At 45.5% G+C, this 22,189-nt stretch overlaps 1 protein-coding gene across 1 annotated transcript in view; it reads left to right on the top strand.

Annotated features, from left to right (window-relative positions):
- The window catches only part of LOC139262441 (follistatin-related protein 5-like), a 567,533-nt gene that overhangs the window by 456,393 nt on the left and 88,951 nt on the right, over nt 1–22,189 (top strand). Inside the window, exon 5 of the mRNA XM_070877632.1 lies at nt 19,768–19,934. Coding sequence (XP_070733733.1) covers nt 19,768–19,934 — 167 coding nt within the window. The remainder of the gene's footprint in view (nt 1–19,767; nt 19,935–22,189) is intronic.

Genomic DNA, 22,189 nt, shown 5'->3' with positions numbered 1-22,189 from the left:
CATGGACCCTCGCAGTTGACAGTGTCAAAGGCCTTTGTAAGATCGAAAAAGGCCATGTATAAGCACCTCCAGGCCAGTTCCAAGATCACCCCAACCTCTGTGTTTGAGCTACAGTATGCGGACAATGCCTGCATCAGAGCGCATTCTGAGGCTGAACTCCAGGATATAGTCGATTCATTCACCGAGGCATATGAAAGCATGGGCCTTACGCTTAACATCCATAAGACAAAGCTCCTCCACCAGCCTGTCCTCGCCGCACAGCACTGCCCCCAGTCATCAAGATTCACGGCGCGGCCCTCGACAACATGGACTATTTCCCATACCTCGGGAGCCTCTTATCAACCAAAGCAGACCTTGATGTGGAGATTCAACACCGCCGCCAGTGCAGCCTTCAGCCACCTAAGGAAAAGAGTGTTCGAAGACCAGGCCCTCAAATCTACCACCAAGCTCATGGTCTACAGGGCTGTAGTAATACCTGCCCTCCTGTATGGCTCAGAGGCATGGAGGATGTACAGAAGACACCTCAAGTCGCTGGAGATATATCACCACAATGTCTCTGCAAGATCCTGCAAATCCCCTGGAGGACAGGCGCACCAACATTAGTGTCCTCGTCCAGGCTAACATCCCCAGCATTGAAGCACTGACTACACTCGATCAGCTTCGCTGGGCAGACCACATAGTTCGCATGCCAGACACGAGCCTTCCTAAGCAAGTGCTCTATGTGTAGCTCCTTCATGGCAAATGAGCCAAAAAGTGGGCAGAGGAAACGTTACAAGGACATCCTTAAAGCCTCCCTGATAAAGTGCAACATCACCACTGACACCTGGGAGTCCCTGCCGAAGACCGCCCTAGGTGGAGAAAGTGCATCCGGGCGGGCGTTGAGCTCATCGAATGTCAACGCTGGGAGCATGAGGAGGTCAGGCGCAGGCAGCAGAAGGAGCGTGCGGCAAACCGGTCCCACCCACCCCTTCCCTTGGCGACTATTTGTCCCACCTGTGACAGAATCTGTGGCTCTCATATTGGACTGTTCAGCCACCAAAGAACTTACTTCAGGTAATGGAAGCAAGGCATCCTCGATTCCGAGGGACTGCCTATGATGATGATGATTTACATCTGGGATCATTCTTGTTGTATTCCAAGTATGGGCTGGCCAATACATTATAGAGTCTCAGAATAACTACCTATATAGACATTGTACTAGCTATGTTTGCTTCTTTAATTACATCTTCACATAGTTTTGGCATGGATATCGATTAATTAACTGTTCCCAGCGGTGTAAATAGGGAAATATTCCATAGTTTATCTTGATTATGTTTTGAGAATGAGGAATTATGTAAAACCTTTCTTCGGCAAATTAAATGGATGGGCCCATGGGCTATGGTGGAAGAAGTGGGCTTCATTGGCTAAATTACTTTTCTCATTCCCCGCACACTCGTGTTTCTTATAATTTTTAAAAAATTTGTTCCTGGGATCTGGGCGTTGCTAGCAAAGATAGTAATTATTGGCCATCCTTAATTGACCTTGAGAAGGTAGTGGTGAGCCACCTTCTTGAAATGCTGCAGTCTGTCTGGTGAAGGTACTCCCATAAGGCTCAATTTTCCCCAAAGCATTTTTTTGGCGTACTTGAAGAGTTACGCCCGATTTTTGGGGGCCCAAGTACGCCAAAAAAAAAGTGTTGTAAGTTTCCCCATTAGATCTCTTCATTTTGGCGTGGCCAACCCGAGGTGGGTGGATCCTTGATCTGCACCAAAAAGATCAGGCTGCCAAGGACACAATGCGAGCTGAGGCTGCAAAGTGAAGCATACAGCCAACTCCCAACACATTAAAAGAATTGAAAAACACATAGTACCACCTTCATTCTCAGTCGCTGGTACCTCTCTCTCTCTCTCTCGCTCTGTTTTCCTTACTTTTCTTTCTCTCTCTCTCTTGAACGACTCTCTCTCTCTCTCGGACTGTGTGTGTGAACCGGGGACTGAGAATAGAACCGGACAGCCTTCCTGTGTCCAGGGACCGAGAATGAAACCGGACAGCCTTTGGGCGGGGTTGGAGGTAAGTTGCTGCTATGTGTTTTTCAATTCTTTCAATGTGTCCGGGCATCTGCTGTGCTGGTTTCCTTGCCTGCGCCGATTTCCTTAACTCCAGGGAAGGTTTTTCAGGATAGGCCACATACGCTGGCCTAATCAGAACTGGAGTAACTCTCAGCTGGCCAAACTTCCCTAAATGGCCAAAAGTGGCGCAGGTGGCTGGTAACGCCTCCTTTAGCTGAAAAAAAAACTGACTAAAAAATTCGTAACTAACTGAGTTATGCTGGTGCAAATTGATTGGGGAAACTGGGGATTTTTAAATTAGGCCAGAAAAAGCAGCCTGCTCCAAAAAAAAACGACGCAAATACTGGGGAAAATTGAACCCTATGTGCTGTTAGGAAGGCAGTTCCAGGATTTTGACCCAGCGACGATGAAGGAACGTGATATATTACCAGGGGAGGATGGTGTGTAACTTGGAGGGGAACTTGCAGGTGATGTCAAGGGGTGGTGATTAGACTCTCACTTGTTGGAGATGGTCATTGCCTAGTACATGTGTAGTGCGAATGTTACTTGCCACTTCTCAGCCCAAGCCTAAATGTCATCTAAGTCTTGCTGCATGTGGGCATGGACTGCTTCAATATCTGAGGAGTTGTGAATGGAACTGAACACTGTGCAGTCATCAACAACAACCCCTGTTCTGACTTTATGAAGGAGGGAAGATCATTGATGCAGGAGCCGAAGATAGTTGGCTTGGGCCGATACCGAGGAACTCCTGCAACGATGTCCTGGGGCTGAGATGATTGACTTCCAACAAACACAACCATCTTCCTTTGTGCTAGGTATGACTCCAGCCAGTGGAGAGTTATGGGGCAATTCAGTATAATACATTTCCTCTTTAAATAGAAGTTTTCCACGAAAATGACAAATACTGTATACAAAAAGCATTGCAGGATTATTATTGGTCATCAAATGGTTAAGGGTTATTTTAACAAGAAAATAAACCCCAGCTCAGGGGCAGCATGGTGTATGTTAACTTACATTACACTCATTTCTATTCCTGAGCATGGTAAATCAACATACTTTTCTCCACCACAGGCCTCTTTCTGGATGATCCAAGCGCTGACCTCAATTATATAAAGTCCTCATCTCAATATTAAACATTGCCTGTAGCAGGCTGCAGATCACAGCAACCACATGATTTCCATGTTAAAACAGCATGACAAGCAATAACTACTCAGATTAAGGTTGAATTCAGATGTGGTTGTTATGTAGGGTGCAGAAAAATAAATCTCCAATAATCTCTTGAAAATTGAAATCTGTGTGCGAGTGAGGCCGCGATATCACCATACACGGCGAGTTGAATGTGACCGGGCATGTTGGCGTGTGATAAACCCACTCCCGACTCAGCCCGCTCTCTGTCCCGAATCCTCTGGTATTGTGCTCGTTAAGAACGTCCTGCGGGCTTCCCGGTCAATTAAGGAGAAGCTGGTCTAATGATGTCATTTGATGACTCGTCGTCAACCGGTTTTCTTAAAGGAACCATGGCCCACAATGATTTTGACAGTTTTTCTGTCAGTATTCTACAGCATTGAGGTTCTGCAAGCACTGACAAGCACTGCACAGGCTCTCCCATGACTCCCTCCAGGTGTTTATGGAGGGAGTCATACCACACAGGGAGATCCTCTGCCCTTCCAATGGGTGGAATAGACCTCCTCAGGAAACCACGCAGCCTGGTTGCCCATTGCACAGGTGGGAACAAGCAGGGATGTCGTCAGGAGGACCAGGCTGCAATCGCACAAACCTTCCAATGGCCTCGGACAATGTTCTTGGACAGATAGTGGGCACCTTTAGAAGTGACTTAGTGAGTTGTAGTGAATGGTGAGACACAAGGTTACCCTGCGTGAAAGGAATGCGTTGGACATTGCAGGGATGCTTTATGGAGCTGGTGTGGGAAGTAAATGTGGCCATGGTGAGCCTGCCCTGGCCTCCCGTGCAGCAATGTCGTCAGGTGCTGATGCCCTGTGTCCTGTGCAGCGTCAGGTGATTGCAAAGAAGGTTGGTGTTATTTTTGGTGATGCTGGTGTGTTTAGTGATGTTGGTATTGGGCTGATTGTGATGGGATTCTGAGGACTAAGGTGAGATTTTTTCAAAGGCATCGATGCTGCTGAAATAGATGGCAGCTGAACTTGAGATGACAGAAGCGCTCTGTCAATGGTGAGAGAGGTTGTTCTAAGGAGGTGACAATGAATAGAGAGTTCACTGCAAACACTTCCAAACTGCATACAGCTCAACATCTCTTCCAAAACCTGAAGGCTTCAGCTTCTGATTTTGGAAAGCAAACAGCTGTAAAATGGTGGCTTTTATACCACTTCTGCAGCTGTCAACTAGTCAAAGTAATAGAGAGTCACTGAGACCCCAACTCCACTTACTTGGTGTGTTCTCCGAGGGATAGCAAACCCATCAAAAAGTTGGTAAAATTGTAAGTGCCTGCTTTTAAGCCTCTTAAATAGCATTAAACTAACTGTTAAGTACCATAATGAAGTGGCCCGCCGTTTGGTGTCAGGTCTGGAATCAACACGCAGACATAACAGCTGAGAAACTGACAGGGAGGCGGGTTCAAAGCAGGATCGTGATCTGGTCAATCACGGCCATTTTGACTGCGAGCCCACCTCCAAACCCACACTCGCAGGGCTGAGATTCCGGCCTGAATGTGGGAGAGTAACAGGAAAGGCTGCATTAAGACACACAAGCCTGTTCAATCAACGCCTCTTTAATTAAAACATTCACTACTTCCATATCTTGTTATTGCAAACTTCAGGAGTTACAAGAAGTATTTATTTTCATTGTCTGCTGCAGTTTTCTTTCTGGGGCGTTTTATTATTAGAGAGACTAGCTCATATTATAACGAGAAACAATCACTAAAGTAAAATATCGGAACCTGGTGAGGAAGAGAGAGAGAGTAAATACATTATGCTCAACTGGAAAGCACTGAAATAATATTCCAGTCTGTACTGGAATTTCCATGACTGGCACTTTCTTGTAAACACAGAAATATCTGCCAAATTCCACCCAGTTGTGATTACTTCAGCCTTTTAATTAGAACAAATATTTTCAAAAGTGTTATGGATGTACATCACATCTATAGGATGTGAAGCCAATAAATCCATCCCCTCCTTATCACCTATCAAAATGATCATGATAGGACATGGCAGTTACTTAGATTTGGTTCTCCCCTCTCGTTGGAAGTAACCTAATTAGAACAGTTGGCAGAAAGGAGATATTCCTCCTGTCAGTCTGAGCTGGATCCAAACCCAGATCCCAGAGGCAGAAAGTGGCTGCTGGCCATCGGGTGGGAGAGGAAGTTCAGCTGGTCAGAGTCTGCCGGCCGGCAAGCAGGTAAGTTGCAGGAAAGGGGTTTTGGGAGGGTCTCATAGGTCAGGGGTAGCTGCGACTTTCCTTGTGAGATCTTGAGGAGCACTCCTACTCCTCCTGGCCCCACAAAGGATAGCTGCAAACCTGCTTTAGCCTGGCGAGAAAGCCATGGTGGCTACTGAACTCTGGCCCCAGTTACAATGCAATTGGGGCTGTTTTTACATAAAAGGTCCCAATTTGCATACGCCTCTCCGTCTGCAGAATCCTACTGGTTAAAATCGGTGAATGGTCGAGTTACAAATGGGTAAGCAACCCTTTTGTTTTTAACTGCCTACCCACCTAGGTTCTGTTCGACAGTTACCTCCTGGTATCTGTGAACTTCCTGACTCTCAGCGCAGAACAATTTGTCCCAGTGTTCCTAGAAAGGATAAAATGAGATGGGAGAGAAACTGGATTCCAGGCTAGGGTAGGAGGATATTTGGATCAATGGGCAAGAGGACAAGTGGGGGAAGCAGCAAAGATACCTGAACGAATGGTGTTTCCGTGAATCTGCACATTTATTGTTAGAAGCATGTTATGCAAGTAATGCTCTCTCAATCTAGCAAAATCATCAGTTTCCCATTGGACAATCAGCAGCACCATGGTAGGGCACTATCATTTCATGAAGTGGCAGGATTTCCCAAGGTCCAAGCAGTCATGGATTGCACCCATATTACCATATCAATGCCTTGATCAATGCCATTATGCACATTAGGAAAATTTACTACTTTCTCAATGTGAAGCTCATTTGTGACCAGCAACAGGCCATCATGCAAGTGCCTTTCATGACTTCAGGAATTCTGAGAGCGCTTCACAACCAATTAAGTACTTTTGAAGTGTAGTCATTTTTGTAATGTGGCAACCAATATATTCGATGCTCAATAAGCATTCCTCATTTAAAAGCAGGACCCATGAACTCTGGATTACCAGACTGGGATCTTGGCCTTGGTCTCCTGTTGCCAATCACTATTAGAAAGAAAGTATTAGGGTCTGTCTTTTACTTTAAATGAGTGCAAAAAGTAAGACCAGATCTGAAAGTCCAGGTTAGGAGTGTCTCCCACAAGTTCACCCCCTTGTGGTCAATGTTCTCAAGGTGTACAACTTAGGTCAGCTTATACATGGGTTACAATGATAGTTGAATACATGACATCACCCTGTACCTAAAGCACCAAGACCAAAGTAATAAGCAATCATTCAATCAATAACAAATAAAAAATAGAAGTCCAACTTTATGTGAAGGGAAGGCAGTGGGCCGTCAATGAGGGAGCACATTCGGCCAGGGCTAGGGGCGGTAAGACGCACACGCCGGGAAGCTAGGCTCAAGACGGCATCGGTGAGGGGGTGAGGGGAGGGTGGAAGTAGAGGGAGGGGGAGAGGAGGGAGAGGAGTGGGGGGGGGGAGTTGGAAGTATCCTCTTGAACAAATGGTACAAATTCTCTGGAAGGTCTGGAGCCAGCCCCTTGGACTTCAGTATCCTGAGGATCTTGTTTCCAGTAACAAAACGCACCTGGGCAACACCATGGGAATTCCTGAGGATCATACCAATCTGCGATGGGGTCAAGCTCTTCTTTGCCAGCTTGTAAATCTGTTCTTTTACATCAGGCACTGTCGCGGTGGGGAGCCCATTCGGCCAGGGCTAGCGGCGGCGTGCATCGGGCCCCTCCCCTCTTTATTGTCCGGATCCCAAATGCGACTCTGTGCCCAAGATACGGTGGACGTTCCCTCCACTCAGGCGTATCTGTTCCTGCAGTCAGGGCTGCTTACTGGGCTACCTGAGTAATGCAGTTACACGGCGACACAGAAACAGTGGATATGGTGTATTTGGACTTTCAAAAAGCTTTTGACAAGGTCCCACACAAGAGATTAGTGTGCAAAATTAAAACACATGGTATTGGGGATAATGTATTGATGTAGATAGAGAACTGGTTGGCAGACAGGAAGCAAAGCGTAGGAATATCCGGGTGCTTTTCAGAATGGCAGGCAGTGACTAGAGGGGTACCACAAGTTTCAGTGCTAGAACCCCAGCTATTTACAATATACATTAATGATTTGGATGAAGGAATTGAATGTAATATCTCCAAGTTTGCAGATGACACTAAGCTGGGTGGCAGTGTGAGCTGCGAGGAGGATGCTAAGAGGTTGCAGGGTAACTTGAACAGGTTAGGTGAGTGGGCAATTGCATGGCAGATGCAGTATAATGTCGCTAATTGTGAGGTTATCCACTTTGGTGGCAAAAACAGGAAGGCAGAATATTATCTGAATGGTGACAGATTAGGAAAAGGGGAGGTACAATGAGACCTGGGTGTCATGGTACATCAGTCATTGAAAGTTGGCATGCAGATATGGCATGTTGGCCTTCATAGCAAGGGGATTTGCGTATAGGAGCAGGGAGGCCTTATTGCAGTTGTACAGGGCCTTGGTGAGGCCACAACTTGAATATTGTGTACAATTTTGGTCACCTAATCTGAGGAAGGACATTCTTGCTATTGAGGGAATGCAGCAAAGGTTCACCAGACTGATTCCCGGGAAGGGAAAGATCCAGTTGTCATGGTCCATGTAGGTACCAACGCCATAGATAGGACAAAGAAAGAGGTTCTGCTAAGGGAGTATGAGCAGTTAGGGGATAAATTAAAAAGCAGCACCACAAAGGTAATAATCTCTGGATTACTACCTGTGCCACGAGCACATTTGCATAGAGTAAATAAGATCAGAGAGGTAAATACGTGGCTCAAAGGCTGGTGTGAGAGAAATGGGTTTCGGTTCATGGGACACTGGCACCAGTACTGGGGTAAGAGGGAACTGTTCAATTGGCTGGGTTTCACTTGAACCGTGCTGGGATTACTGTCGTGGCAAATCGAATAGCTAGGGCTGTAGAGAAGGCTTTAAAATAAATAGTGGGGGGCGAGGGTTCAGGTGAGGGGAAATTTAAAAAGTCAAAGAGAAAAGAGAAGGCAATAGTGCAGGGTAATGATAACCAGAGTGTGACAGGAAGAGACAGAGCGTATAAACATAAGAGTGCACCAGAAAGTAGAGTCAGAGTAGGGATAAATGGTAAAAGGACACAATTAAAAGCTCTGTATCTGAATGCATGCAGCATTCGTAACAAGATAGATGAGTTGACGGCATAAATAGAAATACATGGGTCTGATTTGACAGCCATTACAGAGATGTGGTTGCAAGGTCACCAAGGTTGGGAACTGAATATTATGGGGTATTTGACATATAGGAAGGATAGGCAGAAAGGAAAAGGAGGTGGGGTATCTCTGTTAATAAAGGATGAGATCAGTGCAGTTGTGAGAAATGATATTGGCTCAGAAGATCAAGACGTAGAATCGGTTTGGGTGGAGATAAGAAATAATAAGGGAAAGAAGTCACTGGTGGGAGTAATCTATAGGCCCCCTAACAGTAGCTACACTGTAGGACAGAGTATAAATCAAGAAATAATGGAGACTTGTAAGAAAGGTATGACAATAATCATGGGCGATTTTAATCTTCATATAGATTGGACAAATAAAATTGGCAAAGGTAGCCTTGAGGATGAGTTCATAGAGTGTATTCGGTATTGTTTCTTCGAACAATATATTGTGGAACCAACCAGGGAGCAGGCTATTTTAGATCTGGTAATGTGAAATGAGATAAGATTAATTAAAAATCTCTTGTAAAGGACTCTCTGGGGAAGAGTGATCATAGCATGTTAGAATTTCAAATTCAGTTTGAGGGTGAGTAACTTGGGTCTCAAATTAGTGTCCTGAACTTAAATAAAGGTAATTTCAAAGGTATGAAGACAGAGTTGGATAAAGTGGACTGAGAAAATAGATTAAAGGGTAAGAAACATAGAAACATAGAAAATAGGTGCAGGAGTAGGCCATTCGGCCCTTCTAGCCTGCACCGCCATTCAATGAGTTCATGGCAGACATTTAAGGAGATATTTCATAACTCTCAGCAAAGATTTATTCTACTAAGAAAGAAAGTCTTGAAGAGAAGGATGAACCATTCATGGCCAAATAAGGAAGTTAAGGATGGTATCAAATTGAAAACAAAGGCATGCAATGTTGTGAGGATTAGTGCTAGGCCAGAGGTTTGGGCAACTTTTTGAAACTAGTAAAGGACGACTAAAAAAATAATAGAGAGAAGATAGATTTTGAGAGTAACCTAGCAAGAAATATAAAAACAGACAGTAAGAGCTTCTACATGTATATAAAAAGGAAGAGAGTAGCTAAAGTAAATGCTGGTTCCTTAGAGAATGAGGCTGGGGAATTAATAATGGGAAACAGGGAAATAGCAGAGACTTTGAAAAAATATTTTGTATCAGTCTTCAAGGTAGAAGACACTAAAAGCATCCCAATAATAATAGATAATCAAGGGGCTATAGGGAGAGGGGAACTTAAAACAATCACTATCACGAGAGAAAAAATACTAGACAAACTAATGGGACTAAAGATGGACAAGTCCCCTGGACCTGATGGCCTGCATCCTCGGATCTTAAAAGAAGTTGCATGATGGTTACATACATGACACTATGCGCTAAAAATTCGGATGGTTTGCAGCACCCGTTAACGGCATGAAATTTTGAAGAAACTTCGGCCAGCGCTCTTGAGCCAGCTGGTGGCAGCTCCCGTGACAGGCGCCGGAGGGATTAATTGAATGAGAGCATGACGTCAGTAAGTGTGCAACGTTCACTTGACGCTCGATCAGCAGAATTCGTTTTCATCATTCAACTTATGGCAAAAGACAGAAAGAGCAAGTGTCCAACAGCAGAAAGAGGCTGCAGCAGCGATATTGAAAGGGATCATCAGCAATCAGTTGCACTTGACATGGTTCGGCAGTTTGAGTGGCTCTGTGCTACTTTCTGCAAATCCAACAGCTTTCACTCTTTATTTCTAGGGTTCTTTGGTAACAGGGAGTATTGTTGCAAGTGCAGAACTCCCTCATTATTTTTAAAGGCTTTTGCTCACAATCTGTGGGGGCTGTACTGACAGTCGACCTTGGCCTCCAGGAACCATGGCAGTGGGAGTGGAGGCAGTGAGGAAGATGGGAACATCCGTGCCGAGGGAGGAGGAGGCGGGACATGAAGGCCTAACCCACCTACGATATTCCGACTGCACTTTTCCTACATCCAATTAAGCGAGGAACAGTGTCTTGGGAGGCTTTGCTTTACCAAGGAGGTTGTCACAGAATTGTGCCACCTCCTGCAGCCAGACCTTTAGCCTCAGAACAGGGCGACCACAGCTCTCCCAGTGGCAGTCAAGGTCACCGTGGCACTCAATTTCATCGACAGCAGATCCTCCTAGTCTGCAGCAGGAGACGTAGATAACATCTCACAGTTCATCATCCATCAGTGCATCCGGGAGGTTACTGAGGCTCTCTTCGCCAGGAAAAGTGATTCCATGACTTCTGTCTCATCAGAGAGAAGCAGGACGAGTGTGCATGTGGCTTTGCCAGGATAATAGGCTTTCCCATGGTGCAGGGCTCCAACGACTGCACACACGTGGCTTTGCGGGCACCGCATAACAATCCTGAAATCTTCCCTAACCGCAAAAGCTACCACTCACTTAATGTGCATTTGGTATGCAACCACACACAGCAAATCCTCGATGTCAATGTTTGCTATCCTGGCAGCAGCCATGATACCTTCATCCTGTGCCATTCCGGTGTGCCATCTCTCTTCCAGCCCCCACAGCAAACTCAAGGGTAGCTGCAAGGAGATGGGGGTTTTCCACTCTCCAACTGGCTCATGACTCCCCTCCGCGATACCGACACTCGTGCCCAGCACTCATATAATGAGAACCATGCCTCCACCAGGAACATCACTGAGCAGATCATTGGGCTACTGAAGCAATGGTTCTACTGCCTTGACCACGCAGGATAAGCCCTCCAGTACTCGGCAGAGTGGGTGTCCCATTTTGTGGTGGTCATCATGAGGGTGCAGCCTTTGCCAGCAGGGATTGCAGAACCACCTCAGGAGGAGGACCAGTGAGAGGAGGAGGACGTTGAAGACGAGGAGGATAGAGGACAAGGACAAGGAGCAAAAGGAAGAGGAGGGAGGGAGTAGGCAGGCACCCAATTGTCCATCCAGACTGGCTGTCCGTGAATGCCTCAACAGACTCGATTCCAATTAATGAAACCCCAGTTCCCCGTTACCACATCCCCATCATATCATCCCTGTCTCAGCCTCAGGTGAAATGAGAAACACCACAAAAGATTCAAAACAAAATTAATAAATTGATCAATAATCACATCACATATATTTACAATAATACTGTTAACTAATCACCCTTGTGCAATCCCTTAGTGTCTGCCTTACATATGGGTTCTAACCTAGTGCTCCTATGAAGTGCTCCCTCAGTGGCTGTAACATGGCTGGTGGAAGGCTGCTGAGTTGCTGGGCGGGAGACTTCAGATGGCCTTGCAGGACGACCTCAAGCATCTCTGGACCTATAAAGCCCGGCTGTACACTGCACCATCTCAGCATGGGCGGCAACAGTCCGGGCTGGCTGGCTAACAGGCAGCAACAAGGGCAATGTCAGAATAGCAGTTGTGGGAAAAGGAATGCTGTCATCCTGAGAGAGGACAGCAGGATCCTGCTCCACTGACCCACTGACACTTCCCCGGGGCGGCGCCTCAGAATCCCCAGCAATCTGTGGGAGCACAGATTTGGCCTGTTCCAACACCCTGCAAGCCCCGGGTGGTAAACCCAGTCATGATGGCGGCAGTCAGAGCTTGGGCGGCTCCAAGCAGAGACAGTATGAGAGCAGTCTGAGCTTCCGCTGCAGCACGAAGACATTGGATCGCTTCTGTCTGTGCTGGAATGGAAGCTGTGACATCATCCATCATGCGCAGTATATGGCATATACATAGTGGACGGGGCCGATTAGGGACCAAAATAGAGACCTATGCATGGAGGCAGAAGGCATGGCTGAGGTACTAAATATGTACTTTGCATCTGTGTTTACCAAGAAAAATGCTGCCAGCTGCAGTGTTTTTCAACAATAATTCCAAATGTATTTAATTAACTGAATTTAAATTTAAATTCTCCCAGCTGCCTTGGTGCGATTTGAACTCATGTCTCTGGATCATTAGTCTGGATTTCTAGTCCAATAACATAACCATTTTTCTACCGTACTCCCATAAAGATGTCCCTTTAAGTAATCAACTGCGTACACAGAAGTAGCCTCTGCTACTTAGTGCTGGAGCACTTTTACCTTAATGAGGATTCACGCTGTGTAGGATGAAGAAAAATCTGACGAAGTCTTTTTTCCACACTTACTTGTGTTCAGAGTGACTTTAGCATAGGGCTCAGGGCAGGATATCCAACCTCTTGGCAATGGGTAACACTTCAAACCTGGAAAGTAGGACTAATAATGAGGTATCTCCTGTCAGCAAAGAAAATTGGAAAACAGCATTTGGTTTGGTTTTTCAAACAATGACAATTTCTGTGTCAAACTTATGGACTAAAATAATTCGATAAAGAGCTTGATCCTTTGCTGATTTTTCTTACAGGAATTGTCTGATCAATTGGATTCTGTTTAAGTCAAGAACTAATGGATCTGAGGGGAAGAAAATCAATCTCTATTAATTTTGGGGGGAGATAGAGTCAATTCTAATGGAAGCAATACATTAGGCGGCCCTGACAAATTCAAGTGTTGTTAAATCTAATGTATCCCTCACACTTGGATATAACCTGATTTTCTGAATTTACATTTGCTGCCCCTCAGAAAAATTCACACGTTCATGAGAGAGCCCATAAGGGTGTGATTTATATACCAGACTTGACTGTAAACTCAGGTTTTCTTGCAATATCACTGAAATATTCAAGTTTTTTATTGGAATCTGAACATTATACTGTGCATCGGTCTGTGCTTGGAAAAGTAGGGGTAGAAATTTGTCTTGGGCAGTAGTGCAAATCGGGTGGTATAATATCGGCCACCAGTTATGTGCCTCATCTGATATTCTGTTCCATTGAAGTATTTGGGCGGTTGATGCTATACTGCCCATTTTACACTACCGCCTGAGGTGAATTTCTCCCTCGTAATTTGTATTATAACTGTGGGGCTAATTGCTACCACTGTGTTTCGTGTGTTATAGGCTGGAATCTTGCTTGGAGGACGGGTTTGGAGGCGGGTCCGCTGTCAAAATGTAAAAGATTGATGGCAGATCAACTGCCCACTGTGAACCCGCCTCTATGTCAGTTTCCCAAGTACCGGGTCTGCCTGCGCTTTATACACCCGCACTAAATGGCGGGTGAGCTAATTGAAATAGTTAAGAGATTATTAAAAGGTATTCAAACAGTATTTACCATATACTTACCATTTTTCCAGCTTTTTGACGAGTTTCACAGCGGCCGGAGATCACGTCACGTACCTTGGACATGTTTTCATTGACTCTCCATTGCTCTGAATAGGTGACAGCTGCAAAAGTGGTATAAAAGCTACCATTTCACAGCTGTTCACTTTCCAATGTTCGAAGCTGGTGCCTTCAGAATTTGGAATACACTTTAAAGCTTTAGGAAAGGTTGCAAGTATTTGGAGTAAACTTTCTATCCACTGTCACCTCCTTGAACAACATCTCTAACTATTGACAGATCGCTTCTATCATCTCAACTTCAGTTGCCATCTATTCCAGCAGCATCAGTGTGCATGAAAAAACTCACCTTGGTCCTCAGAATCCCACCATGATCAGCCCCAACACCAACATCAAGCACACCAACATCACCAGGCACACCAGCATCACTAACAACAACACCAAACTTCTCCACAATCACCTGATGCTACGCAGGACACAGGGCATCAGTACATGACCAAATTGCTGCCAGGGATGGCCTCACCATGGCCAGATTTACTTCACTTCATGCTGTACATCCTGGCTGCCACATGATGTGCCAAGTTGGCACCACCCCACACCAGCACCATAAAGCATCCCTACAATGCCCAAGCCATTCCTTTTATAAGCATCACCATTGCAGAGGTACTGTTAAGTCTCACCATTTACTACAATTTACTAAGCCACTTCTAAAGGTGCACACAAATCTGTCCAAGAAAGCAAAGTGTTCAAAATAAAGATTTCAATGCTTACAACACATTAGCAGAAACTCTACGTGAATATTGGCTAAAAGACCCAAGTCTGTTGTTAGTTGGTATGATTGGATAAGAATGTGTGAATGTGAGGGGTGGATAGGGAGATGGGGAAGTGATAATGTAGATAGAGAGATAGTTGGAGGTGCAAGCTAAGTTGGTGTGAGTAAGGATGTGCAGGAGTAAGGTAGGGAAGGCAGAGTGATGGGGATGTGATGAGTGGAACAACAGGATGAGGTTGAGTGTGGCTTTGCAGTAACATTTTGTGATCTATTGAGATCATTGAAAGGTTTGTGCCACTGCAGCCTGGTCCCCCTGATGACATCCCTGCTTGTGCCTCCTGTCCAGTGTGCAACCAGGCTGCGTTGGTATCTTGGGCAGGTTTCTTCCGCCAATTGGAAGTGCAGAGAACCTCCCTGTGTGCTGTGACTCCCTCCATAAGCATATGGAGGGAGTCATGGGAGAGACTGGATAGAGTTGTGCATCTTTGTTCGGTGCTTGTCAGTGTTTGCAACACCTCAATGCTGCAGAACACTGACAGCAGATCTATCAAAATCAATGTGGTCATAGTCACTTTAAGGAAACCAACTGATGTCACGTCATCAAATGACATCAACAGACCCGCTTCCTATTAATTGGCTGGGAACCTTGCAGCGTGAGCTTAACAAGCCCCATTCGGGGAAAGTCATGAGGGAAACTGACATGGAGCCAGGAGCAGGGTCACAACCCGTCACAGACCTCGGCTGCACTAAGCCCGCCTTGGTAGGCAAAATTGTTGCCATGCAGGAAGCACTTAGAGACTGTGCACCAAGGCTCTTTAGCCCCCAAAACCAATGCAAATTTAGGATGCTCCCAATGTTGTTGCTTGTCCACCTGATCAATGGTCCAATCATTCAGTACTCACTTAGGGTGAAGAGGAGCCCTGCACTCGCATCACCCAGCTTAATTGTAAGGCTTCAAAAAACCCATTTTGCTCAGTTACTGCAATCGACGCTCTCTGAAAACACAGGTGATGTTACAGAGATGAAAGTAGGCAGTCTTGGTGATGGAGAAGATATGGGGTCGGAAGTTCAGCTCAGGGTCAAATAGGCTGTCAAGGTTGCGAACAGTCTAGTTCAGCCTCAAACAGTGGCCAGGGAGAGGCATGGAATCAGTGCTTAGTGAACAAAGTTTGTGGCGGAGACTGAAGACAATGGCTTTGGTCTTCTCAAAATTTAATTGGAGAAAATATTTGCTCATCCAATACTGGATGTCAGACAAGCAGCATGAAAATTAGTGACAAGGAGGGGTCGAGAGAGCAGGTTGCAAGGTAGTGCTGGGTGTTGTCAGCATACATGTGGAACCTGACGTGTTTTCAGACTGTTGCCGAGGAACAGCAAATAGATGAGGAATAGGAGGGGCCATGGGTACATCCATGGGAGACTTCAGAGGTAAGGATGCAGGAGCGGGAAGAGAAACCATTGGAGATGATCTTCTGGCTATGACTGGATAGATGCAAAGGGAACCAGGGGAGAGACGTACGACCCAATTAGACAATGGAGAAGCGGTTTTGGGGGAATATGGTGAACTCAAATGTATCAAAGGCTGTAGACAGACGAGAAGGATGAAGAGGGATAGTTTATCATGGTCACACTCATAGGATGTCACTTGTGACTTTGTTAAGGGCCGTTTCAGTGCTCTGGCAAGGTTTAAACCTGATTTGAGGGGTTCAAGATGGAGTTGCTGGAAAGATGGGCATGGACTTGGGAGGCTACAGCACATTCAAGGATTTTGGAGAGGAAAGGGAGGGTAGAGATGGAGCAGTAGTTTGCAAGGACAGAGGGTCAAGGGTGGGTTTTCTGAAGAGGGTGTGATGATGGCAGACTTGAAGTTGGCAGGAGGGAAGTTGGGTGATCAGCAGTTTGGTGGACTAAAGTCGAGGGAGCAGGAGGTCGGTCTCATGTACAAGATGAGCTTTGAGAGGGAATGAGGGGAGATGGGAGAGAAACCCTACAGAAAGATGCAAGTTCAGGGCTCGGGCAGGGAGGGAAGTTTGGCTTGGTGAGCTAGGGGAAGGGAGGGATGTTGCAGAGGCAGATGAATGGATGGTCTCAATCTTAGTGACAGAGAAATCCAGGAGTTCCTTGCACTTGTAGTTGGAGGTGAGGGTAGAAGAGGCAGGGGAGAGGGCTTTAAGAAAACAGTTTATAGTGGAGCAGAGAAGCCGGGGGTTATCTTTGCATTCCAGGATGATCATGGAATAGTGAACAGTTATGGCAGAGGAGAGCAGGACCTGATAGTGGTTTATGTGGTCCAGCCAGATCTAGCACTACATGGTTAAACCAATTCTCCACCATAAATGTTCCAGTCAGCGTCCCTTGCAATTAAGTGAACAGAGATGGGGACCCTACCAGGGGGAGCAACCAGGGTGAGTAATGGTATTAAAGGTGACAAAGGCTTTAAAGGTGGAGGTGAAATGTGCTTGAGCAGATATGTAGCTGAAGAAATGTCATGACGAATTAAGAGCCAACAGCTATACAGTTGGGGATTTGAAAATGTCGTTGTAAGTGACTTGGCGAAGAGTCTTTTCCAGGGGTGGATATAAAAGGAAGTGAGGTTGGGAGAGTGAAGCTGGATCTGAGTGGAGAGGGTAAAAGGAAATGATCAAAGATGGTCTTATTTGTGATTGACATGATTGGAGTAGAGAGGCCATGTGAGATGCCAAGGTCGAGGTGGTGGCAGTGAATATGGGTAAGCAAGTTTATATGGAGGGAGAGATTAAGGCAGGATAGGGGGGAAGTGAACTCAGAGGAGAGAGAGCATGATATGTTGAAATGGAGCATGAAATCACCGAGGATGAGAAATTGCTCATTGCAAAGGCTGAGGGAGGACAACAGTGAAGATATCTCAGTGATAAACTTGGCATGGTACTTCGGTGGGTGGTAGAGAACGAGAATTTTAAAGAAGAGGCAAGGTTGTTCAGGCAAGCTTCACTGTGGGTCTCTCTCTCTGCTGATGCTGACTGCTCCCAGAGCACTTGCCTTGCTCATGGCTACGCTCAAGGCTTTCTCCTCTCTCAGCTGCTTTCAGGACTCTCATCCTCTATGGGATGATCTCCAGGCTCTTTCCCTTTATGGACTCCTCTCAGGCTCTCTCCTCTCAGCATCCTCTCCTCGTGTTTAGTCTTAAGGCTCCCTCCCGCTTCAGGCTGCTTTTACAAATCTGTGTTCAGGCATTTCTACACCCACAGGTATCTGCATAGTCTTCCTGGCTTGTGCCTCTCACCCTTCAACACTTTCAATTAGCACTTATATTATTGGCCACAGCCTATCTCTCAGTACAAGTTCTTACCATCTATCTTAGTCTTAGTCCAAGGCTTTTTCTGCCCTACTCCCCTCACCATGGGCCCAAATTTGCCCAGCAGTTGCTCCGTTTCTTTTGGAGCAACTTGATTTTTCTGGAGTATCTTAAAAATCCCCATTCTGCACATTCAATTTGCACCAGTGTAAGTGAGTTAGTTCGGATTTTTTGAGTTTAGTTTTTTTTTCAAAAGGGGGTGTTACCAGCCACCTACCCCTGTTTTGGCCATTTAAGCCACTTCGCGCAGCTAATGGTTGCTCCAAACAAACTTAGGCCAGTGTATGTGGCCATTTGTGGCCGCTCAGAAAACCCTTGCGGAGAGTTAAGAAATCAGCGCGGGCAGGTACTTAATGACTTGACTAAAGAATGTGAATAGAACCAAACAGCTACACAAGACTGACAAACTTCGCAAAGTTAATTTACTATACAACAGAAGCAATCATGGAAGCTTAAACTACAAAAATAAAAACATATTTACGCAATTTTATCAAAATATCCAAATAAAAAATTGACGTACCTCCTGTTCGTAATTCTAATTTTCTTATGTAAGAAAGTATTTTTATCAACAGGGTTAAGGAAAGTCTTGAGTAAGCTCATTAAAATTACTGGCTACATAGCTATCAAACCCCCCCATCAAAACTCTCCCCGCTGCACCCCCCCCCCCCCCACCGCCCCTGATCAAAACTCTCTTTCCTCCCCCCTCGCCCCCCCCTCCCCCCCCCCGATCAAAACTCTCCATCAATAATAAATAAAAAATAAAACTTAAGTCCTACCTCAGCAGGCCGGCCGGTGCGTGATGCCACTCGGCTTGGGATAGGGACAGGACACACTCCATATTTTGTAACAGAGGCAGCTTTTGTTGCTGGCACAAGAAACATTTGGATTAATCTAAGAAGAGTGATTGAGGGAGACATTGTAAGCAACAGCATGCACAATGCTTTGTGAACTTTGTCCTTTATTTACAGAAAGCACCGTCGCAGTTATAATACTACTGTTGGATCAAAATTGGTCTTTCATCTATCCATGCCAGGCATTTTCAATCAATGATTGTATTTTTATATCAGCCAACTGAAGAGAGCCCTGTTGGAGATCAGAGGATTACAAGCGCTTGTATTACAATTTTGATTACAACAGGAACTAAGAAAGGAGCAACATCAAAAGTACCAGAAACAGAGCAAAGATGCTACATCTGGAGTAAACATACAAACTTACATTTGAAAAAATTTGTTTCACTGAATCCATAAAAATACATTTTTAAAGATGGAATAAGAAAAGCCCATTTGATCCTTCAACATAAACCTATCCTGGGCTATGCCCCAGCTATTTAAATTCCTGAGGTAAAGTTTAATGTACTTACTTACTGATCCTTTGGGCAATCAAACTCATCTCCAGAATATCGGTACATCTCCACTTTTCAAACCTGACCTACTGCCCTTCATAGATGGTGATCCACATCATCTCCAGCCCCAATCGTGAACTGTGGAGTGTTTAATCATCTCGGGCTGTACTCGTTCCTATAAATTTCAGTCCCGTTTCTTATCAAAAACTTATGGCTTTTCTGAAGGAATTAATCACATTATGGATTGCTTCTGCTAGGAGAGTGGTATCTCAGGAAAGTTTGCCACTTAAGCAGTTCCTGGTATGCTACCCATTGAAGAAGAAGAATAGCGCTCATTGAACTTGCAGCTGTCCATGAGTGTCTTATAAAGTGAAATGAGGACTGAGGAGAAGTGTTTCATCAACATTTTGTGTTTGTTAAATGAATACTTCTCAGCCTATCGTTGCTTCATTCCTAGAAAGCTAAGTAACAGATTGTTGGCCTGGCTAGCCTTAAATGTAGATCTTTTGATGGCTTTTTTTAAACTAGTTTGAGGTTGTTAAAAATGTTTGATTTATTAAGATTTCAATGTTATTCTTTCCAGAGGTTATTCAGCTGAGTCTCCCTGCAGATAAGAAGGTCACAATAACCACAGTAACTGTGGGACTGAGTGCCGTATTGTCATGTGCTATTCAGGGCACCCTGAGACCACCAATCATCTGGAAGCACAATGGAATCATATTAAACTTCTTGGATCTAGAAGATATCAATGTAAGTGACCTATCAGACTTGCCACGTGGTGGAATTTGTTTGTCTTTGTTTACATAATGGGTCATTTTTACTCTTGGCGATAGTGTAAAACGGACAATATTGGGTGGGCCGTCTGTTGTACACCGCTCCAGAGTTTAATTTGGAATGAAGTCAATGGAGATAAACATAGAAACATAGAAAATAGGAACAGGAGTAGGCCATTCGGTCCTTCGAGTCTGCACCACCATTCAATAAGTTCATGGCTGATCATTCACCTCAATACCTCTTTCCTGCCTTCTCTCCATACCCCTAGATCCCTTTAGCCATAAGGGCCATATCCAACTCCCTCTTGAATATATCTAATTAACTGGCATCAACCACTGTCTGCGGAAGAGAATTCCACAGGTTAACAACTCTCTGAGTGAAGAAGTTTCTCCTCATCTCCGTCGCTGCGGCAAAGGCGCTGCAACACTAGGGGTGTGTTGCTGCACACCACTTGGTCCCGCAGAATCAGAGGAGGCATGGGGGAATCCCCTGAATATAGTGTCGGTGGTGGAGGATGTTCCAACTGGCCCAGATGGAACTAATGGATACTCCTCCATCTCCACCCCCCACCTCCACTTCCACTGGCTCCAGGATCAGCGGCTCTTCCTCTTCCTCTTCCTCTTCATCGTCTCTGCAGGGGTGAAATCAGGAGAAGGCTGGGTGATGCCAGAGGTGGAGGCAGTGGGTCTGTCGTCTGGTCTCTCTGCAGAGGTCTGGTCTGAATCCTCCGAGTCGGGAAGTACAAAACAACATTTAAAAGTGCCTGGCACCAGGGGAGGAGTCAGGGTTACATGAGTACATGAGTACAGTGACGTAGCACAGTCTTACTTAAATGTCCACCACTGCTGCAGTACTGCATTACATATCGCAGACAGACAATACATATATGCATTGCGTTACATGCGCCCAACATTACAGTACATCACATGAGGCCAACAATACAGTGCAATGAACTTACATTGCATTACATGAGGCCAACATTAGAGTTAAAATTACATTACATGACATGACAGGACTATAACACAGACCGGGGGATTGTATTGAACTGACCATCCTGTGTGGGTGGGTCAGCTCCAATGTTGGTGGTGGCACGGTTGCTATCCCTGGCCAGCGACAGGGCACGGATCTCTATCTCTGTCAATGGTTCTTGTGTTGTGGGTCCTCCCCCCATACGCCACTGATCTGCTGCTATTGCAGATGTCTTCTTCTGCAGAAAGTAAAGTAAATGAAAGAAAAATCTTCAATCCATTTAACATCGCAGACACACAGGTTCACACACACACACACACACACACACACACACACACACACACACATCAAAACACTGCATTGATTCTCTTTTCATTGCCTGAAAGCACAAATAAATCGCCGTAACCTTGGGATAAATAACATCATCCGTGTGACACTGAACCTACATTTACATGGTACATAGAAAATAGGTACAGGAGTAGGCCATTCGGCCCCTCGAGCCTGCATCGTCATTCAATAAGATCATGGCTGATCATTCCCTCAGGACCCCTTTCCTGCTTTCTCTCCATACCCCTTGATCCCCTTAGCCGTAAGGGCCATATCTAACTCCCTCTTGAAGATATCCAATGAACTGGCATCAACAACTCTCTGCGGCAGGGAATTCCACAGGTTAACAACTCTCTGAGTGAAGAAGTTTCTCCTCAACTCATTCCTAAATAGCTTACTCCTTATACTTAGAGTGTGACCCCTGGTTCTGGACTCCCCCAACATCGGGAACATTCTTCCTGCATCTAACCTGTCCAGTACGTCAGAATTTTATGTTTCTATGAGAACCCCTCTCATTCTTCTAAACTCCAGTGAATACAGGCCCAGTCGATCCAATCTCTCCTCATATGTCAGTCTGCCATCCCAGGCATCTGTCTGGTGAACCTTCGCTGCACTCCCTCAATAGCAAGAACGTCCTTCCTCAGATTAGGAGACCAAAACTGAACACAATATTCCAGGTGAGGCCTCAACAAGGCCCTGTACAGCTGCAGCAAGACCTCCCTGCTCCTATACTCAAATCCCGTAGCTATGAAGGCCAACATGCCATTTGCCTTCTTCACCGCCTGCTGCACCTGCATGCCAACCTTCAATGACTGATGTACCATGACACCCAGGTCTCGTTGCACCTCCCCTTTTCCTAATCTGCCGCCATTCAGATAATCTGCCTTCATGTTTTTGCCACCAAAATGGATAACCTCACATTTATCATTATACTG

Source organism: Pristiophorus japonicus, chromosome 4 (assembly GCF_044704955.1).
Source record: "Pristiophorus japonicus isolate sPriJap1 chromosome 4, sPriJap1.hap1, whole genome shotgun sequence".
NCBI lineage: Eukaryota > Metazoa > Chordata > Chondrichthyes > Pristiophoridae > Pristiophorus > Pristiophorus japonicus.
Note: the sequence above shows the minus strand (reverse complement) of the source record. Positions and strands in the feature narration are given on the sequence as shown.